Source organism: Brachypodium distachyon, chromosome 2 (assembly GCF_000005505.3).
Source record: "Brachypodium distachyon strain Bd21 chromosome 2, Brachypodium_distachyon_v3.0, whole genome shotgun sequence".
Classification (NCBI taxonomy): Eukaryota; Viridiplantae; Streptophyta; class Magnoliopsida; order Poales; family Poaceae; genus Brachypodium; species Brachypodium distachyon.
The window spans coordinates 3,309,021-3,326,215 of NC_016132.3; the positions used below are offsets into that span (position 1 = coordinate 3,309,021).

Genomic DNA, 17,195 nt, shown 5'->3' on the forward strand with positions numbered 1-17,195 from the left:
CGAATAGTAGATGTTTTACGCAAAAAGTATGAATAGTGGTTTTTTTTGGGACAAGCCTCACAATGATGGCATTTACTCCGCTCTTCTGCATTGTTCACAAATTTATGATCGTCAAGACGATCGTCGATCAGGCTGGCTCCTTTTCCTTTTTCTTCTTTTGAACCGGGTTGGCTCCTTTGTGGAGTCTCGTTGAACTAGATTACTCGTACTAGATTCCCCGGTAACTAGCTAGTAGTAGGTACTACGAGGTGCAGAACACTACTCTTGCTTCCATGCACACTACACAACCTGCGGCATATTCCAGCCCCGGCCATGAGGGAGGCTGGGAGGAGACGTAGCAAAAACAGCATATACTGGAGCACTGGAAGAGAATCCACGGATCCCTTGGGAAAAAAAGAGTGGAACTGTGCTTATCTTGTCACGTCTCTTTTCGTGGATGACTATGATTAGCGACATGACTAGCAAGTGGAGACGTACGTATCATAGTTTCAGACATGGAGCTGATTTGTAATGCTCATCCTGACGCAGGGCCCCCGCCCCGGCAATAATTGGCAAGGTCAACAGAAGTTTGGTTTTCACTCCGGAGAAGAAAAATGAGTGTGTCATTTGAGAGCCATTTTGACTTGTTAATCATGCAAAACAATGCTTATGCATGTGGTCGGCTGAAATAGGAATTGTTTGCACATGTTAGGAAGCGATGGGGCCGAAAGATTTCTATTTAGCCATCTTCTCTCTCGTTCGAAAATAGACAAAGAGTTGACTGTTTTTGTTGTTCTTGAGAGCTCTAGGGTTAGGGTGAGAGGAGAGACATTTGATCCACCAAAATTTGTGAGAGATTGTTGGGGATTCTAAGCCTCTCATCTTTATTGGTTTCCACCTTGTACTCTTCATTACATAGTGAAGTCCGTGTTCGTTGCCGCCCGTGGTTTTTCCCCGTAAGGGGTTTCCACGTAAATCTCTATGTCTCCCATTGGTTTGGTGTTTCCCTTGCTATATTTGTTGGTGGTCATCATCTCTATTTGCTATTGCTATTGGTATCTATTGCTCAAGTTTGGTGCTTTTTGGTTGAGCTGACACTTGAGGCAACGTATACTTGCATTCTTTGGTATATGGATGATTTTATTGGGGTATTAATGTTCTAGTAAGCTATCCTCGCGGCTGTTAATTATGTGTGCATGTTTGAGAACTCGGTGTCTGCGGATTTGATATACCGGTTCAGATTTGTTCTATGCATACAAAATGTTAGTTCAAATGCTTTTAAGGAGCAGCTTGCTATTTTGAAATCTTCAGCTGCCTTGCTCACAATGAGCAAATTGCAGCATCGCTCATAGGAAAATGGACTCACCCCAGGGTAATGAACAAGAAGCAGATACAAAAATTTCTGCAAAAAAATTCGCTTCAAAATAAGAAGTAAAAAAGGACGTACTCCGCATGACCTGACAAACCAAGACAGAGATCCTGAAAGATAAATATACTCACTAATAAGCCCAGCACAAGATAACTGAAGAATTGGAATTGCGAAAATAGTTAGGAATAGTTATCCGTTGCATCGGACGGTAGATCCACGCGTCAAGACAAGGCTGTTTCGTACAATACTAAAAGTCGTCTTAGCACTCGTTGGACTGAAAGATTCACATGAAAACTTTTTCGAGTTTTGGTTTTGGCAGATTCGCATAAACTCTCGGAGTTTTGATTCCTAACAAAAAAGAAGAAAAAAGGCTTAGAAGGTCCTGCTAGCTCTACTTCGGTGAAAACTGGCACGCGTCGCAGCCTGCTTTCCAATACGCATGGCAGCACCTCACTGCTCTCCCTCATCAGGGATTCTTCATTAGCTCCCTAGCCTTCCTGCAAGAATTCAACCGAATATGAATGGAACGTCAGCTCTAAGAAAAAAAACCTAGATACTGAACTGAAAATACATAGTATTTCCTTTTCTTGAGGTTGAATTTATAGGTCCAGCCCATGTTACTAAATTGCACATAAGAAACAAAAGAAGTTCTTCAGCGGCGTGGACCGAAGGAATTGCCCTAACTCTGGAAACTGCTTCTCACCAGTATTTGAGTAACTTCGGAAACTCAAAAGAGATAAGTAGAAGACAGTAGGTTACCGTAGTTCTGTCTCAATCTCGACATTTCCAGGATCCAGTTTCTGTGCATCCAAGAGTGCATCGCAGGCTTGTTTATATTCCTGGGTGCAGGGCAAATCAAGGAACGTGACCAAACTATAAGATCAATATGAAATAAGTGAAGACACTGGCAGGCTACACGCACCTTGAGTAACATGTGAGCTGCAGCTTGACGATAGCAAGCTTTTGCCCAATTTGGTCGCAGCAGTCTGCACCTCATAGCATCGGACAAAGCACCTTCACCATCACCCATTAAGAGTTTACAAACACTCCTGTTTGCATACAGTTTTGGACTCTCTCCATGATCTATCGCCTAAAGTGAAACATGAGAGGTCACGCAAATAATAATCAACTTAAAATAATGGCATATAAAAGTTTTATCTTAAACACTTTTTCATGGGCTTCACGCATGCCAACAGGTAGAAAGCTGTCTAAAACTTTACTACTCAGTAATACTGCAGAATGGAATTACAGATCACATTCTCTTACTAGAGTTATTTGTCTGTTCAGTTTACAAGGCGTAAAAATGGTTCATGTCAGAACCATTTGATATGTAGTGATCACATCTAACACATTAACAGGAACAGTAGAAACCCTACTAAAGATTCATATTATACGAGAAGAAAAAGAACTTATCATGGGCCGTGAACATGCAAGGCACCGACAGAGTTTAATTAAGTCCTCCCTCTTTTTAAGCATGCAGACATTGATGTCAAATATGCTTCTTAAGTGAGGTCAAATTTGCTTACTCTGCATATTGATCTCCTTCAGTTAAATCAGTTTAATCGGTACAAATTGTGTGAAATTAAGTTATCTCCTACATATATGGCACTTAACAAGTGAATTGAGTGTCAGATGTGTAACATGTTTATTTATGCATAATCGGCCTCCAATGTAATGCACTACCTACAAAGAAATACTTGCATCGTATGAGATGGTTCTGAAGAGTTGATGTAGTGTAGCCAGCTAGCTATAATCTTTCTTTAATTACCGTTGTTTAGTGGAAGGTATGCAGGTGTCTTACCAATTATACGTTCACAGAAACAAAGTTAATTTCGTAAGAAAACATAACTTCTTGAAATTTTTACCTAGTGTGCAGTCGAGCACTCCGCACATGCTCACTGTATGGGCCTGTGGGTGACCCATTTCTTATTCTATATCTATAATCATATGAACTGAGAACTAGAGAATTCACCATTTTCAATTTTAACCGTTGCTTTTATTCAGCCCTTGTCCCCCCTAAATGGTTGCATGATGGAATCTTCAATCCATTCTACCCCAAAACGTAGGATGGTAAATTTTAGCACATTCTTAGATATAGAGGATTAAAGATCATAAAGATTATATCCATTCTAGATGGCCTTTGGTTAGGTCTAATCATAATCTTGAGATCATCCTTTGGTTGGGTCTAATCAGATATATGCATGGCTGCATCAAACCCCTTCATCAGAAATAGATGGAGCTCATGGAATCATTGTCTCCCTTGTTCATTATCAGTTACATTGTTTGTTCTATGTTCTGCCAATCAAAGCTAAATTGAATAAGAGTTAGAAGTTCTAAATGGAAACTACAGAAGATAATAAGAAACCTAGTTAGCAAAATAATCCCAATTGGTTCCATGTTAATAGCAAAAGGTTCTTCTAAACTATCATAGATAAAGTGCAAGACATTTACCAAACCATAAAACTGTGCTGCCTGCTTATACTCCTTCTGCCTGAATGCTGTGTCAGCTAGTGACTTGAGCAAAAGTTTTCTTCTTACACGGTGCTGTTGCTCCTAAACAACAACAGCAACAAAATGATAAAACATGATTTTAACATTTGAATTTTGGAATTAATAATCAGTTAATACGATCATTTCTATCATAAAAGAAAATCAGCAACATTGTTTCCAACATTCTTCATAGTTTGGTATTTAGGTGGGGCGATAGCTCGTTAACAGGCTTATATTTTTTTACAAAAGAGCCATAGCGGTCCATTTATTGCAAAAGAGAGGTCGGCCGACCAATGAGATTACAGATAAATGAGAGCCATAACACCAACATGCGATAGGCATTTGTTTTAAAAAAACATGATGGTTTCTCTCTTTCCATATTTCCTGAAGTGTCATCAAGAGGAGAGACCCCGCGGTTCTAGCGCCTTCATCATACCTGTGGTGATGACAACTTCCTTCCTCCACACAAGCCACCACTCATGGATGCTATCATGCAATGCCCAACCAGCTGGATCTATGGGTAGCCAGCATAAAGATGCAACCTACGCCATATCTCTCAAGAGAAGGGGCAAAAACAAGGAGCAGGCTTATGCTGCAATGCGTAGTGATTCAAATGGAGAATCGTTTACTAGTCTGGTCCAAATTTTAGCTTCCGAAGCGAACGGACCGAATGTTCCATACAACCATTGTTTCGGAGGTCAGTCATGCCAAGTCTTATTTGGACCAGAACTGAAAAGTCGGGTCTTAAAGGGACTCCTACTAATTATAGGTATAGAAAATACCCTATCAAATGAGGAACAAAAAGGATCGTCTGTCTACTTCAAAGAAGTATGCTACTGGAGCACAATCATCCTTTTCTCTACCACTAAATACCGTCGTCTGTAATCTTCGGTCTCTGCGGTGATCATTCAAAAACATGACCAAAGATCAAGGTGTTTCTTCTTTCATCAGAAGTACCAAGGAGAACACATTACTCGCAAATTAGGTAAAGTCATGGAATAAGAGGCTCAAATATACTAGAAATTAACCAGGAGAGGTACTAAGGAGCAGCACTAATATCTCATTCAACTAAAAATATATTGTGCATGCCATATTATTATATTGATACTAGGGAGTAACACACTTTGTACATGACGCTGGTGTACTTCACAACCGTGGTAAGAGATCCATGACCATGAGCGCTATTCAAGCATTCCGGTACCAGAGAGCATCCAACTGTTCTATAGCATTACGAGATTTATGTCCATGCTCTACACAAGGACAAGTTTACAACAGTTAATAGAACTAGACATGAAACTTGAGAAAAAAAATAAAGGGCCCAATGACCCTACATGGCCCACTCTAAAATAAGAACATATCTAACACAAATGCCATTGGCAAAACAATAGCAGCACCACTGTTTTATCCTTCAGTAGATATATAGTGGTCGCTCCTGTAAACAGAGGAGTCCTGGCGTACAATCTACATGGACATATCATTTTGCAGAAGGAGTAGAAATTGCCTTGTCTTAAGGATTGAACTTATCAGGTGTAAGGTGTCCGTCCTTTTCAACCTGGGACATAGCAGCACTGTTTTTCTCGATGATTTCCCAATTATCCAGCATGATAACCTAGTATGGTTAGCATTTTCTATTCATTAAATCCATGGTCTGTTCATATTATGTCCTGTTACCGAATTGATGGTGCATACCACACATGGATTCTGATACCTATTGTTGGGCAGCCATGCTGTTAGACTGGGGCTAGATATTATTTCTGCACGGTATACTACCCATCTAAATTACAGTTTGTAGTTTGTTCTCAGCTAGTCACTAGTTAGCACTTAAACCACATGTTATAACAACACTGGATGGATAAATTCAGTACTAAAGAAGAAAACGATGTCTTAGCCTTCAAGCAATATATTCTGTACAAGACAGCATAAGAACACAAAATAACATACCATTGGCTTTTTCGCTTCAATTTTCGCATGAGAAATTACTCCCTCAATGCTCCAGTTGGGGACATTTGGAATTCGGGAAGTCAGAGGAAACAACATTTCAACCTCCTCCATGCAATCACGTAATGCAGCAAGCTCTACTGGCAACCTACCCAACTGGGAACGAAAGGAAAAGAACTGTCATTCTTTCAAAAATTGACAGCGTCATTCAAGAAGGGAACCATTTAGAATATAGCAAAAAACCATGGCCATTATGCAATCTACAATCAATGTAGGAAAGAACCTGCAGGATCTAAAAATTTATCACACATTCCAACAAGGATTTCCCCTACCAAGCATTTACAAATATGCTAAGCAATTCAAACTTCCAACACACAATGTTTCAAAGAGGGGCAGGCAAGGGTTGATACTGAGACACCGCAAAAAATAATTGGTGGCACACCCCACTTGAGTCCCCATGAAATACAGATAAAACAAGGAGAAGTAGATGCACACAGTATAACATTGTTATTTTAGTTGGTCCTTGGCTGATGTTACATCAATATAAACAGGTTCATAGAGTAAAAGAATGAAAACCGTAACAAAAATTGGGATTTGTGCTGAAGAACAACAACAAGCTAAAAATTCAATTTATTTAGTGTATATTGCATAAATGCTGCAACCAAAATGTTATATAAGGAGATAACATTTTCTCATCAACTGTCAGGTTAAGCACTACATGATTTTACTCAAAAAGGGAAAATATTAACATATGTGGGGTAATGTAACATATTGGATACCCGCAACCATTTTAAAACTATGGTATACACGTAGGCGACGTATCCAGTGCAAAGTTGCAAACTATTCACCAGGACCATCAGATCTAAAACAACGGTGCAGATCAAAGGTGTAAATCAAACACCCACTTAAACACGTTTTCATGACCCCCTGTACTTATCTCATGCTTGGTAACACTTGATTCACACCTTAATTTGATCTGCACCACACATTTTAGATATGATGGTCCACAAGGATAGTTTGCAAGTTTGCACTCAATATGCCGCCATACAGATATGATGAGAATGCATTTTCTTCTGATAGTTACTCAATATCTGACTATCAATAGAAACAGATAACTGAGAATTGGTCTGTATCCCAGTGGTAGATACTCAATGGTGTCACCTGACCCGCCAGGATTGGGCTCCCGTGGGGCGAATTAAACTATGGTTATGGGAGCCCACAAAGGAAGTGGTGTCACCCCACCAACCAGGGTTAAATTTCTATGACGCGAATTAATATCTATGTGAGAAGAGGAGCCCCATTAGGTATTTTACTAAAATGATATACACTGTTAGATTGAAAGGTCAAGACAACTTTACTAGGCACAAGTCCAATTTTCCATTAGCATAGTCAATGACAGCAAGCAATGTGAAATGCTAAATAGCTCCCTAACATAATCAGAAGAGTCAAATAACAGCATTATCAAAAGCTTTAATAGAATATAGTGAAATGCTGCATACCAGATCAACGAAATATCTAGAAAATATACAATACATACATCATCAGGTATATTAGGATCAGCTCCAGCCTTCAACAGAAACTTGATGAAATTGGTGTAACCTCCATGCGACGTAGCGAACACCAAAGACGTCTGAACGCAACCCTTGCCATTAACACCGGCACCAGCCTGTGAAAAGGATTGTGCAATAGAGTGTTCATGGCTTCCATGTACATCCACAAATAAGCATGGCAGAGATGGTAGAGTAAGCAAATTCATAACACGAAAATTAAAAATAATCAAGAGAATACTTGCCTTAATGAGTAGCTTCATGCACTTCAATGAACGGTAAGTAAGAGCACTCATTAGAGGACTCATAACACCGCCGACAATAGTGTTAGGCTGAAAGAAGGGTATTGTGTTATATATTAAGAATGTAGGTGACATGATAAATCAGAGTTTATTTTGAGACGACTAAGGATGTCCTAAAGCATGTTATCATATAATTTGTCTCCTGGTCTGTTTGGTTGGTCCAAGGAATCAGGCGGTAACTGGTAAGTGGACCATCCAATCCTAATCCTGACCTAACCCACATGTTTGTTTTGAGGATTGAAATGGGTTGCCCCATCAAATCAGTGACACTTCAGTATCTGTATTATTAAATGCCATAAACAAAAAAAAATGATTATGTTCTGCAATATCTAAGGATGTGCCAATCCAAGCAACCAAAACAGTCCCAAACATGTGTCCGTGACTCCATGTTATGTAACTTAGTTGGCAAAGTAAAAACTATCTGTCCAAATGAACTCTGAATAAAGAGAAATCGGATATAGTGGAGGCTATATACATTTGCGTGGTAGTCCAACAAAATCTTCACTGTCTTGTCCCTCTCATTTGTAGCAGCAGTAAAGAGAGGTGTTCCACGGCCACAGTCTATGTCGACCGGCACTCCTTTTGAAAGCAGAAACTCTGTTACCCTGCAAGATCCTGTGTTGAACAAGATGTTATTCAAGTCATGTGGCCACAGATATTGAACAAACTAAGTGCACTAGGGTAAATAATTGTTAGTACAAGGACCAAAATGCAGAAATTGAGTCTGAGTGCATGTGTCAGGAAGAGCACCTGCGAACGCGGCATGGTGGAGAACTGTTTGCCCTTTACCATCTGCTTTCATTAGATCACCACCATGATCAAGAAGGTATTTGACAGTAGGAACATCGCCAGACTGGGCAGACACCATAAACGGTGTCACACCTTTGTTATATAAAAAGCACATCAACACAATCAGAAATCTCATACTTCCAAACAATATCATGACAGCCACCAATTTCCAAAATAGGAAATGAGTTAGAGAAAGACCTGGAACTCCAGCTCCAGTTTCCGGAGCATTCACATCCCCCCCAAGTTCCTCTACCAAGTACTTGCAAACTTCCAGATGGCCTGAGCATGCGGCGCACTGCAACACACTAGTTCCCTCCATGTTCAAGGAAAAAATCGTAGAGGGGTCGCCACTCCCTTGGGTAAGACTATGCACAATACCTTTCCCCAAAGTAAAAATCATCACATTACTGTTAGAGCTAGATCTTGCATTATTTCCAACAGTTACAGACACAAATACTCAGATTAACAAGCTAGAAAATATAAAAGAAAAGAAGCAAATATGTGCAGTGAAGAAGAAAATTGTTAGGTCAACAGAACCAATCTGATGCACCGCTGGACACATTCACCCGGTGAAAATACTTGACAGGTGATGACACATCATATTAGAGTACTTGATCACGTTGCAAATTTGGATGCAATGGACAATCAGATTGCATCATCTGAAAATTCTCACATTTATCTGATGACTGGCTGTCAGTTCATCATAGTTTCAAGAGAGCAAACTTAGGCGTCAGAGTTTGCAGTGACTGGATAGCAGAATAACTTGGCCATCGCTGCTGCCATGCTCCGAACGAATCATCAAATCAAGCAAGCAATTTATAGCATCTGATCAAGGAAGAAAATAGAATCTGACAAACATATTTCCAAACGCAAGCATTGCTAGATTGGCTATTAAACGCCGCAATGCAGCATATCTCTCCGACCCCGTGGACACAGCGGGGGCACATAATGCCTCGCTAAACTAGAGCCGAAAACCGAGGAAAAAGCACAGGAGCTTGGCGTCGGAGAAGAGGAGAAGACTACCTTTGAGGCGGCGGAGATCGCCGTCGAGGGCCGCCTTCATGAGAGCTTTCACGTCTGCACACACGCGCCCGCGCGCACGGTCTCCGTTAGAGAGGAAAAGGTGAACAGACGTGGGAGCAATTGGGAGGGACAGGAAGGTGAACGCTAGACGTACCGGAGCCGTCGTCGGAGGGACGCAGGTAGATGAACGGCGGCGCCATGGCCCAACCCCAGCGATCGATTTCGCTCGGGGGTCAGAAGCTTTTCCCGGAGGCGACGACGGAGAGACCGAGAGAACCCTGCGCTGCGGAGGAGGCGGGGGTTTTGGCCTTCCGCCTGCTCTGGTTTGGTGAACTCGTTTGATTTTAGGAGCGACGAGGGCGAGTGAGTAATGGAGTGGAAAGTGGATGAATCCGGTGTTGATGCACCGGTGGAGCCAGTGCTGTCCACGCTTGCTCGGAATGCTCCTGCGCCCGGCTTCGGCGTGCATAGGCCAGGTGCACGCAGACTCGTTGCTCAGGGGAGAAGCAAAATGACTCCAGGTTGAGTTACTAGATGGAAAGTATACACATACTCCATGACACTTGGGACCCACAGTCAAGAGAGAATATTGGCAGAGAGTGGGTAAGCAGCGGGTAGAGAGAAGGACGAGTAGCGCTAGTTTGGTGCGGAGCAGAGCATTGCTTACTTTACTTGCGAGGGTGGTTTTGGCGTGCCAACAGGAGGTCGACACGTGTACACCAAGGACGGTCCCAGGCTGCTGTCCCACGCAGATGTCATGGGAGGAGCCGTAGGCGCTACTACTCCGCTTGGCAGCTGGAGCAAACCACAACCCTTCAATTTCGAAACAAGGGACCAGATCAATTGCTACAAAAGATCGGCAAAAAAGGTTGGCTGCTTTCGTTTAGCTGCAGTCTCTTTTCCGCTGGTCTCGTGTTTGACCACTTTCTTTTTCCCGTATCCGTCGAGCCGAAACTTGATTTAGAAAAATAAAATTACAGGCCATGATTATCATCAGAAAAAGATATTGAGAACAAAGGATCAAAACGGAGGCCGATCAAAAAGTTAATTTACTGCTTCTCATAAAAATATCAATTTTGTTGCAGTCAAACAGAACCACCTAAGTACAACCGGCAACTTACAGTTCACAGAACAACGGATTCGCAGCGTTACCTAACGTGCTAATCTTCCATCGCAAACTCATACACTGTACTATCCTAGCGCACAGTTCCGCTTTTCATATCCTATATTTTTTTCACCGTGTTGCCCCTTATATATTGTCTTCTGCTAATCGCCCGATCTTACTTACCACACACAATTAATCATGGCTTATGGGCGCAAAACTTTTGCTACAGTATTATACAAATTAATCGACAATATCATGTTCCATCAGCAATGAACTGCTAGCTGGGGATATATTCTACACTTCTGATAGAATAAGCTGGAAAGCTACAGTACTGGAGGTATTTTCCTATCTTCACACGCTTGGCTGAACGGCGTTTGAATGCACCTGCAAGGTGGAGTTGGAAGGGTCAAATTCAAATAGATAGCATCAAAACCCTCTCTTTCCCAAAAAGAAAAAAGAAGGTGTGGAATTTGGTTAACTCACTACGGGAACATTATGAAATTTCATCCAAGAAATCTGCCCATGTTAGGCACAAAAGAACCATGTACTCATTGATATGGGCAGTACTTGTTCTTCCGCAAAAAAGAAAAAATAGCTCAAAAGTTCAACCGGTTGGCTCCTATGTGAAGCCACAGAAAGGTCAGAAGACTGTACACTTGTTGCAATTACAATGCCCTTCATGGCTACTATTTACCTGAAGGTGCCTTTCTTCACGGTGGCTTACGGATCTGTGCTTTAGCTCTCCACGGTTTGTTGTGAGTTCATCCAGAATCTCGGCATCGTTCCTGCTGTCACAGCTTCCTGAAATAGAGCCATCTTCCTCCTGTGTGAGGAACCAGGAGTTTCAGATTAACAGAACATGACAGACACCTCAGGACAATGCTGAGTGAATCATAATTTGGGCTGGAAAATAAATTATTGGAGAATGCTAGCGGAACATATACCAGCGTGTGTTCGTTCTGGACCCCTTCAAGTTCTTCATACTCTGCAGCGTCTAGTTCCCTCAAGTGATTGGGATCGAAAAACTTTGGGAGTAGGTGCTGCCTGATGAGAATCATGAGAAAGAAAGGCACTGGGAAGAGGATCCCTGCTATTGGTATCCATGTTGTGCCGAAGCATATCAAGAGATAGACCAGCTGGAAGATCGTGAAGACAGATATTGTTTTTGAAGGCACTGACTCCACGAAAGATGCATGTGGACCTTCCAGGACCCTGCAAAGGTACATCGCGGGTTAGTGGAATCTGTTATATGATTGGTGCATCCAAAAGAGAAGCACACAGAAAGTTCATTTGAATTGTTCGGAGGAGGGAAAGAGATGCAGAATAGAGATTACTTGTAGCGTCGGGTTGATCCGATGAACAGAAGCTTTATCCTTTCCCAAAATTGGTTACCAGGTAGGCTATCAATTGCCATGTAAGCAAAGTAACCCCAGAGGACAGAAGTCGGTATCATCTTGATAACTGGCATAGCCCCAACACAGCCACCAACCAGTAAGGATTGCAGCAAGTTACTCAGTCTCTGTTCATTTACCCGAACGGGCAAATGGGCTTCGATATGTTTTCTTGGATCAAATTCTCCAGCCAATTTTCCTTCTTCGTCGCCTTCTCTCAGCACAGCATCCTTCAAACTCTTCAACTCCTTGTCAACAGAATCAGTCTGCAGGAGAAAGTTTAAGCAATGTCGATGAGTTGATGATCTTTTCACAGAAGTCTAACAGCAATAATAACATTCAAATATTTATGGTGTCGTGCGTGGGTGATGATGCCTACCCCAACTTGCTTGGGACAAAAGGCTTAGTTGTTGTTGTTGTTGTTGTTGTTGTTGTGCGTGGGTGATGATGGTCCTAGGCCTGAAACTGCAGGGGTACAAGTTGCCTATTTTCCCAATCTAAGCCAAAAATAATACAGATTAGCTGCGGGGGGGGGGGGGGGGGGGTGCGCGGGGCTGACCTCCCCGTAGCTCCACTGTCGCTCATTGTTAAAAGAGTAAAATATAGTCCATGAACTCAGCAAAAATGAGCACTTTGATCCACGAACGCAGAAAACGCACACTTAAACTCCTAAACTGGGACTACTGTGTCATTTTAGTCAAAAAACAGTTCGGCGAGGCTTAAACATGCCATGTGGCCGCCATGCCGGCCTCGGCCAGGACCGCGGGTTGCTACCTGATTTTCTTAGGGGGGTTTTGGCAAAATCACCATGCCCGAGCCGCCCGCGAAGGGCAAGGCGGCTGCGCCTAGACAGGGATCTTGGAGCCTTGAGGACAACGCCGTTGCCGTCGCCATCTCGCCTAAGGTTGCTATCAAGTTCACAACGCTCAATTTTGACGAGAGGACGACGGTGAAGGGGTCGCCGAAGCCGACATGGCGGCCACGTGGCGTGTTTAAGCCTCGCCGAACCGTTTTTGAACTAAAATGACACAGTTGTCTCAGTTTAGGGGTTTAAGTGTGCGTTTTTTGAGTTCGTGGACTAAAGTGTTCATTTTTGCCGAGTTCATGTACTAGTGGTGTGTTTTACTCTTGTTAAAAGAGAGAATCTACCTCTTCTGCTGACTTAAACAAAAAATAAAGAAAATCATAACTATCACGTACTCACAAGGATTTTCCTTTGGTTCTTGTGATCCCCCAAATTAGTATGCATTAAGATATAAACTAGATTAGTAACAGAGAGTCAAAGGCTCACATTCTTTTCTCTATCCATTTGGATGAAAACTTCCTGCATCTTGCCATATATTTCCAAACTGCTAGCACGGTTCGTCATGCCCTCTTTGGCAGTTTGGAGCATCTTGTTGCGCATCAACTAGGTTGAGAGAAAGAACAAAGATGAATGAACAAAACTGAGTACCATGACAAATGACATGAATCAGTCAGAAGTTCACTAACCTGACCCTTGAGGACAGCAAGGCTTCTTGTATGCATTGGGGACTGAGGAAGTACTCCATTTGATGGAGGGATGCCAATCAAACCACATAGTAGTACCTGTACCATTTACATCCTATGACTCTCTGAGCAAAGGATATGCAATGCGTAAATCATCATTGGGAGTGAAAACACAGTCAGGACTCAGGGGACTCGTGATGCATGGTAGTGTCTATTAAAATTAAAACACATCTCCCATCTGCCCCTCCTCAATGATCCACATCTGCTGTACTATAGGAGAATGTAAAATGGAGTTTCATGCTTTCTAGTGGCATATGCAGTTTATTTATTAGGTTTTTAATAAAGCTAAGACCATGAAAAGGACTTACGAAATAACAGTCACTCTAGATAAACTCATTGCCTGACAGAATAACTTAGACGCCACATACCATGAACCCAAGTACCAAAATGTCGTAATGGTAGGCAGAAGGCTTCTTCAAATTGAACTCCTTTTGCTGCGCCAACTGTGAAGCTACACTGTGGTCAAAGAAATAAAGCCCTGCAACCATCAAAGCAGGCACGATGGCTGCAAATATAAATGCCGGAGGGACAGAAAACAGATCCTGAAAGTGAACATTTGGGAAATAATTCAGAATTATGGCAAAAATATAATCTCAAATTAGATATCTGGGATCACAAGTAATTTGACACAATACCTTTGCTACGGTCCAATGTCCCAGTGAACTTGACTCCCAGGGAAGTGGACTGAAGAGCCTCCGAGGCACTCCTGAAGGGACTTTGCTTGGTAGTGTGTACGATAATGCTGTCCACACAATCACCATTAGCGGGACACCATAATCGGCAATGAAGCTTCTAAGGCATCCTGCAATGGCAACTCAAAGACACAATAGTCAGTGGCCGAGTGGATGGGTATTAACATGTAAAACTAGAGCTTATATTCTTTTTGGCCTGGCATAAAAATGGAAAGTTTGAAACATCTATATGCTGATTCACAATACAATGTTTTTTAGGGGACAGAACACAATGATTTTATTTATTATTATACAGCGACTACGATGAATTTTGTTTTTGAAGGGCTTCAGGAGCAAATTCTAAAATTGATGATATAATGAATGTAAGTAAATATCCATATAAATATTACAGCGATATTTGGATGAGATATAATAAACTTGAAAGAAGATAACTCAACTGAAGCCCAACTTTGAATGGCCCAGCCTTAAGCCGACCTGCTCCGATCCCAAAAGAACCCATGGTTGGCCTAGTCTTAACTCAAGACTGACCTGAACTAGGCCCAATACATATTCCGCCCTAGGCGGTACAACTTAATGACTGGATGGCTATCACTTGGCGGATTGAAAGGACGTTGTTGGTTTGAAGATGTGGTGTAAGATGAGAGTTCGGTTTGCACTAAAATTAGATTCAACAAGACAAGGAATAGAAAAACGTGTGACCAACCTATGCCATACAGCCATGACCTTGCCCGCCTACTCTTCAATGCAGTGTATAGCAAGCCAATTGAAAAAATGACACCAAGCAGGCCATTGACGTATATCCACTGGAAATCATATATCAGTGAACTGCGGTCAACAATTTCAGCCGCTTTAGGCAAACTGAACTCACTTACAATTCCCTGCAAGAGATCATGCACACTATAAGTTTTTTTAAAAAGGTGCAAATAGCTGGGATTTAGCAGATAACGTATACCTTGATTGCTTGTTGCAGGAACAGAACAGTGATCAACATCCCAAATAGTTCTCCTGCAACCCTTGTAAATCTGCTAATCACATTGGAAGCATTGAACATTGCCAGAAAAAACAACATGATAGCAGTCCAAATACAGACCCTGTCAACAGCAACAAAGACAAAGAGCATTTATTTTTATGATACCAAAGCTATCACAGGATCTGGTATAATCAATTTTAATACCTACCATCCAGCCCAAGCCAAATATAGCTGTTCTCCCAAACCTGCCTCCTCCTTGGCAAAGTTGTAGAGATACGTATACATGATAATGGTAGGTTCTGCAACTCCAACAATCAACAATGGCTGCCCTCCAAGAATCGAATGTATTACCCCACATATCGCGGTGGATGCCAATGTTTCAACTGTGCTCAGCATACCATCTGAAACAAACGACATCTTTGTTAGAAATGACGTGCAATTCAAGCTTAAGTACAACGCGGTAGAGTTGATTGAGAGTGAAAGTATTCACTTGTTTCTCTGCTCAGCTGCTCTCCAAAGGCGATGACGGGGAGTGCAGAGGCAAAAAAGATATACATGGTAGGGGCCAATATCCTGACAATGCATCCCGATGCAACATAAGCAACTAAGCGATGTAATTTCCATGTAAAAATGATGGGGTGAGACATGGGTAATAATGGACATGAAGTTGCTGAAAGAAAACCGACCTGAAACCAGCACGGAGCCCAGCAACCCAGTCGTCCTTGTACCAAGATGCTCTCCCTTTGACATCGGCGACGACTCCCTTGAAGGGGTTCCTTAGTAAATCCATCGACTGGTCACAAAGTTTGAGAGAGTCAGTAACGGCGAGAATTTCTATACGAAATAGGCACAGGATGACTTAAGTCGTTTACAATTACAGCTCAAGGTAAAATGAGGAAAAATCTGTCTAGGAAATTGAATTTGCTTCCATTTGCTTTTGACGCGGAGTAGATATATAGTAGTACTACTACTTGTGTAGTACTGAATGCACGGAAGCTCCTCAGAAAATGAGAGGTAAAATTATTCCTAAACAATACACAACTTTACGAAGAACAGCTCATCAGCTCAACTTATTTACAATTAACAAACACGTCAACCGAAACACAAGTTTATATCCAAGCGATCAAACTTGGCTAAGAAAATAACAGAAGTATCGGCGGCAACCAACCAGAGAATCCAATCCAGGCAGGAACGCGTCGCACAAAACATATTTCCGCAAAACCCAAAGTTGTAAATAATAGAAAATCCAAACGGAACCCAGTCCCCCGTCCACATGCGCATAAACCGGGTCCAAAAAACAACCGAACGCAGCATTTCTCCGCATCGTTACGAACAAGTCAGGAACTCCTCACTATACTATGCCGATCAAAATCCGCCGCTAAAAACTCGAAGAAAATCCGGGAAAACAAACCCCACGCACGGATGAATCAAGCAGGCAGAGCGACTCATGCATGCGCTGATTTTTTTTTTACAAAAAAAACAAAAACCCTGCAACGGTTCAAATGGAACGGAAATCGCAAAAGCCGGAAACCACTCCAAATTCCCAGGAGAACGGCGGCAGCGCCGCAGCGGCATCTGGCGAACGCGCGTGCGGATCGATCGACCGTAGACGAAAATAAAAAGGCATCGTAGGTCGTACCGGTTAAGGGCGGCGGCGGCAGGGGGAACGGCGGGTCGGATCGGCAATGCCGGCTTCTCCTCGGCGCGGGAGCGGAGAACCCTAGGCGGCGGCGGGTGTGTTACGAGCGGCGCGGTTGGCTTCTCGAGGCCGCCGTGACACGCGGCTACTTATAAGGGACCGGGCAAGGGGCAAATCAAGTGGGAGAGGCGAGGAAGAAGACTGGGGCCTGCCCTGCCAAGGGGGCGAAGAGGAGGAGTTTTCTGCTGCCTTCTCCGTTCTGCTCTCTGACGAGTGGGGATCAAGTTCAAGAGAGACACTGCCGCTATCGGGGCCCAGTGGAGATCCGCTGCGGGTCCCACGTGGCAAGGACACAGTGGCCCGTGGGGTCACTGGTGACCGCGCATCACGGTCGTGGCCGGGGGCGATCAGCG

At 42.7% G+C, this 17,195-nt stretch overlaps 1 protein-coding gene across 1 annotated transcript; it reads right to left on the reverse strand.

Annotated features, from left to right (window-relative positions):
- Nucleotides 1-1,630: 1,630 nt before the first annotated feature.
- Nucleotides 1,631-16,941, reverse strand: LOC100824289 (boron transporter 4). The gene is made up of 26 exons (XM_014898493.2): nucleotides 16,783-16,941; nucleotides 15,830-15,936; nucleotides 15,634-15,716; nucleotides 15,352-15,544; nucleotides 15,126-15,264; nucleotides 14,877-15,051; nucleotides 14,117-14,283; nucleotides 13,850-14,023; nucleotides 13,425-13,520; nucleotides 13,225-13,341; nucleotides 11,877-12,199; nucleotides 11,487-11,754; nucleotides 11,237-11,365; nucleotides 10,900-10,926; nucleotides 9,592-9,670; nucleotides 9,438-9,491; nucleotides 8,613-8,792; nucleotides 8,376-8,507; nucleotides 8,101-8,240; nucleotides 7,569-7,655; nucleotides 7,314-7,442; nucleotides 5,780-5,932; nucleotides 3,800-3,901; nucleotides 2,271-2,438; nucleotides 2,108-2,187; nucleotides 1,631-1,845 (listed from the first exon to the last, which is right to left on the reverse strand). Exons 2-26 carry the CDS (start codon nucleotides 15,931-15,933, stop codon nucleotides 1,815-1,817), a joined length of 3,330 nt encoding a protein of 1,109 aa, XP_014753979.1. The 5' UTR covers nucleotides 15,934-15,936; nucleotides 16,783-16,941; the 3' UTR covers nucleotides 1,631-1,814.
- Nucleotides 16,942-17,195: the final 254 nt, after the last annotated feature.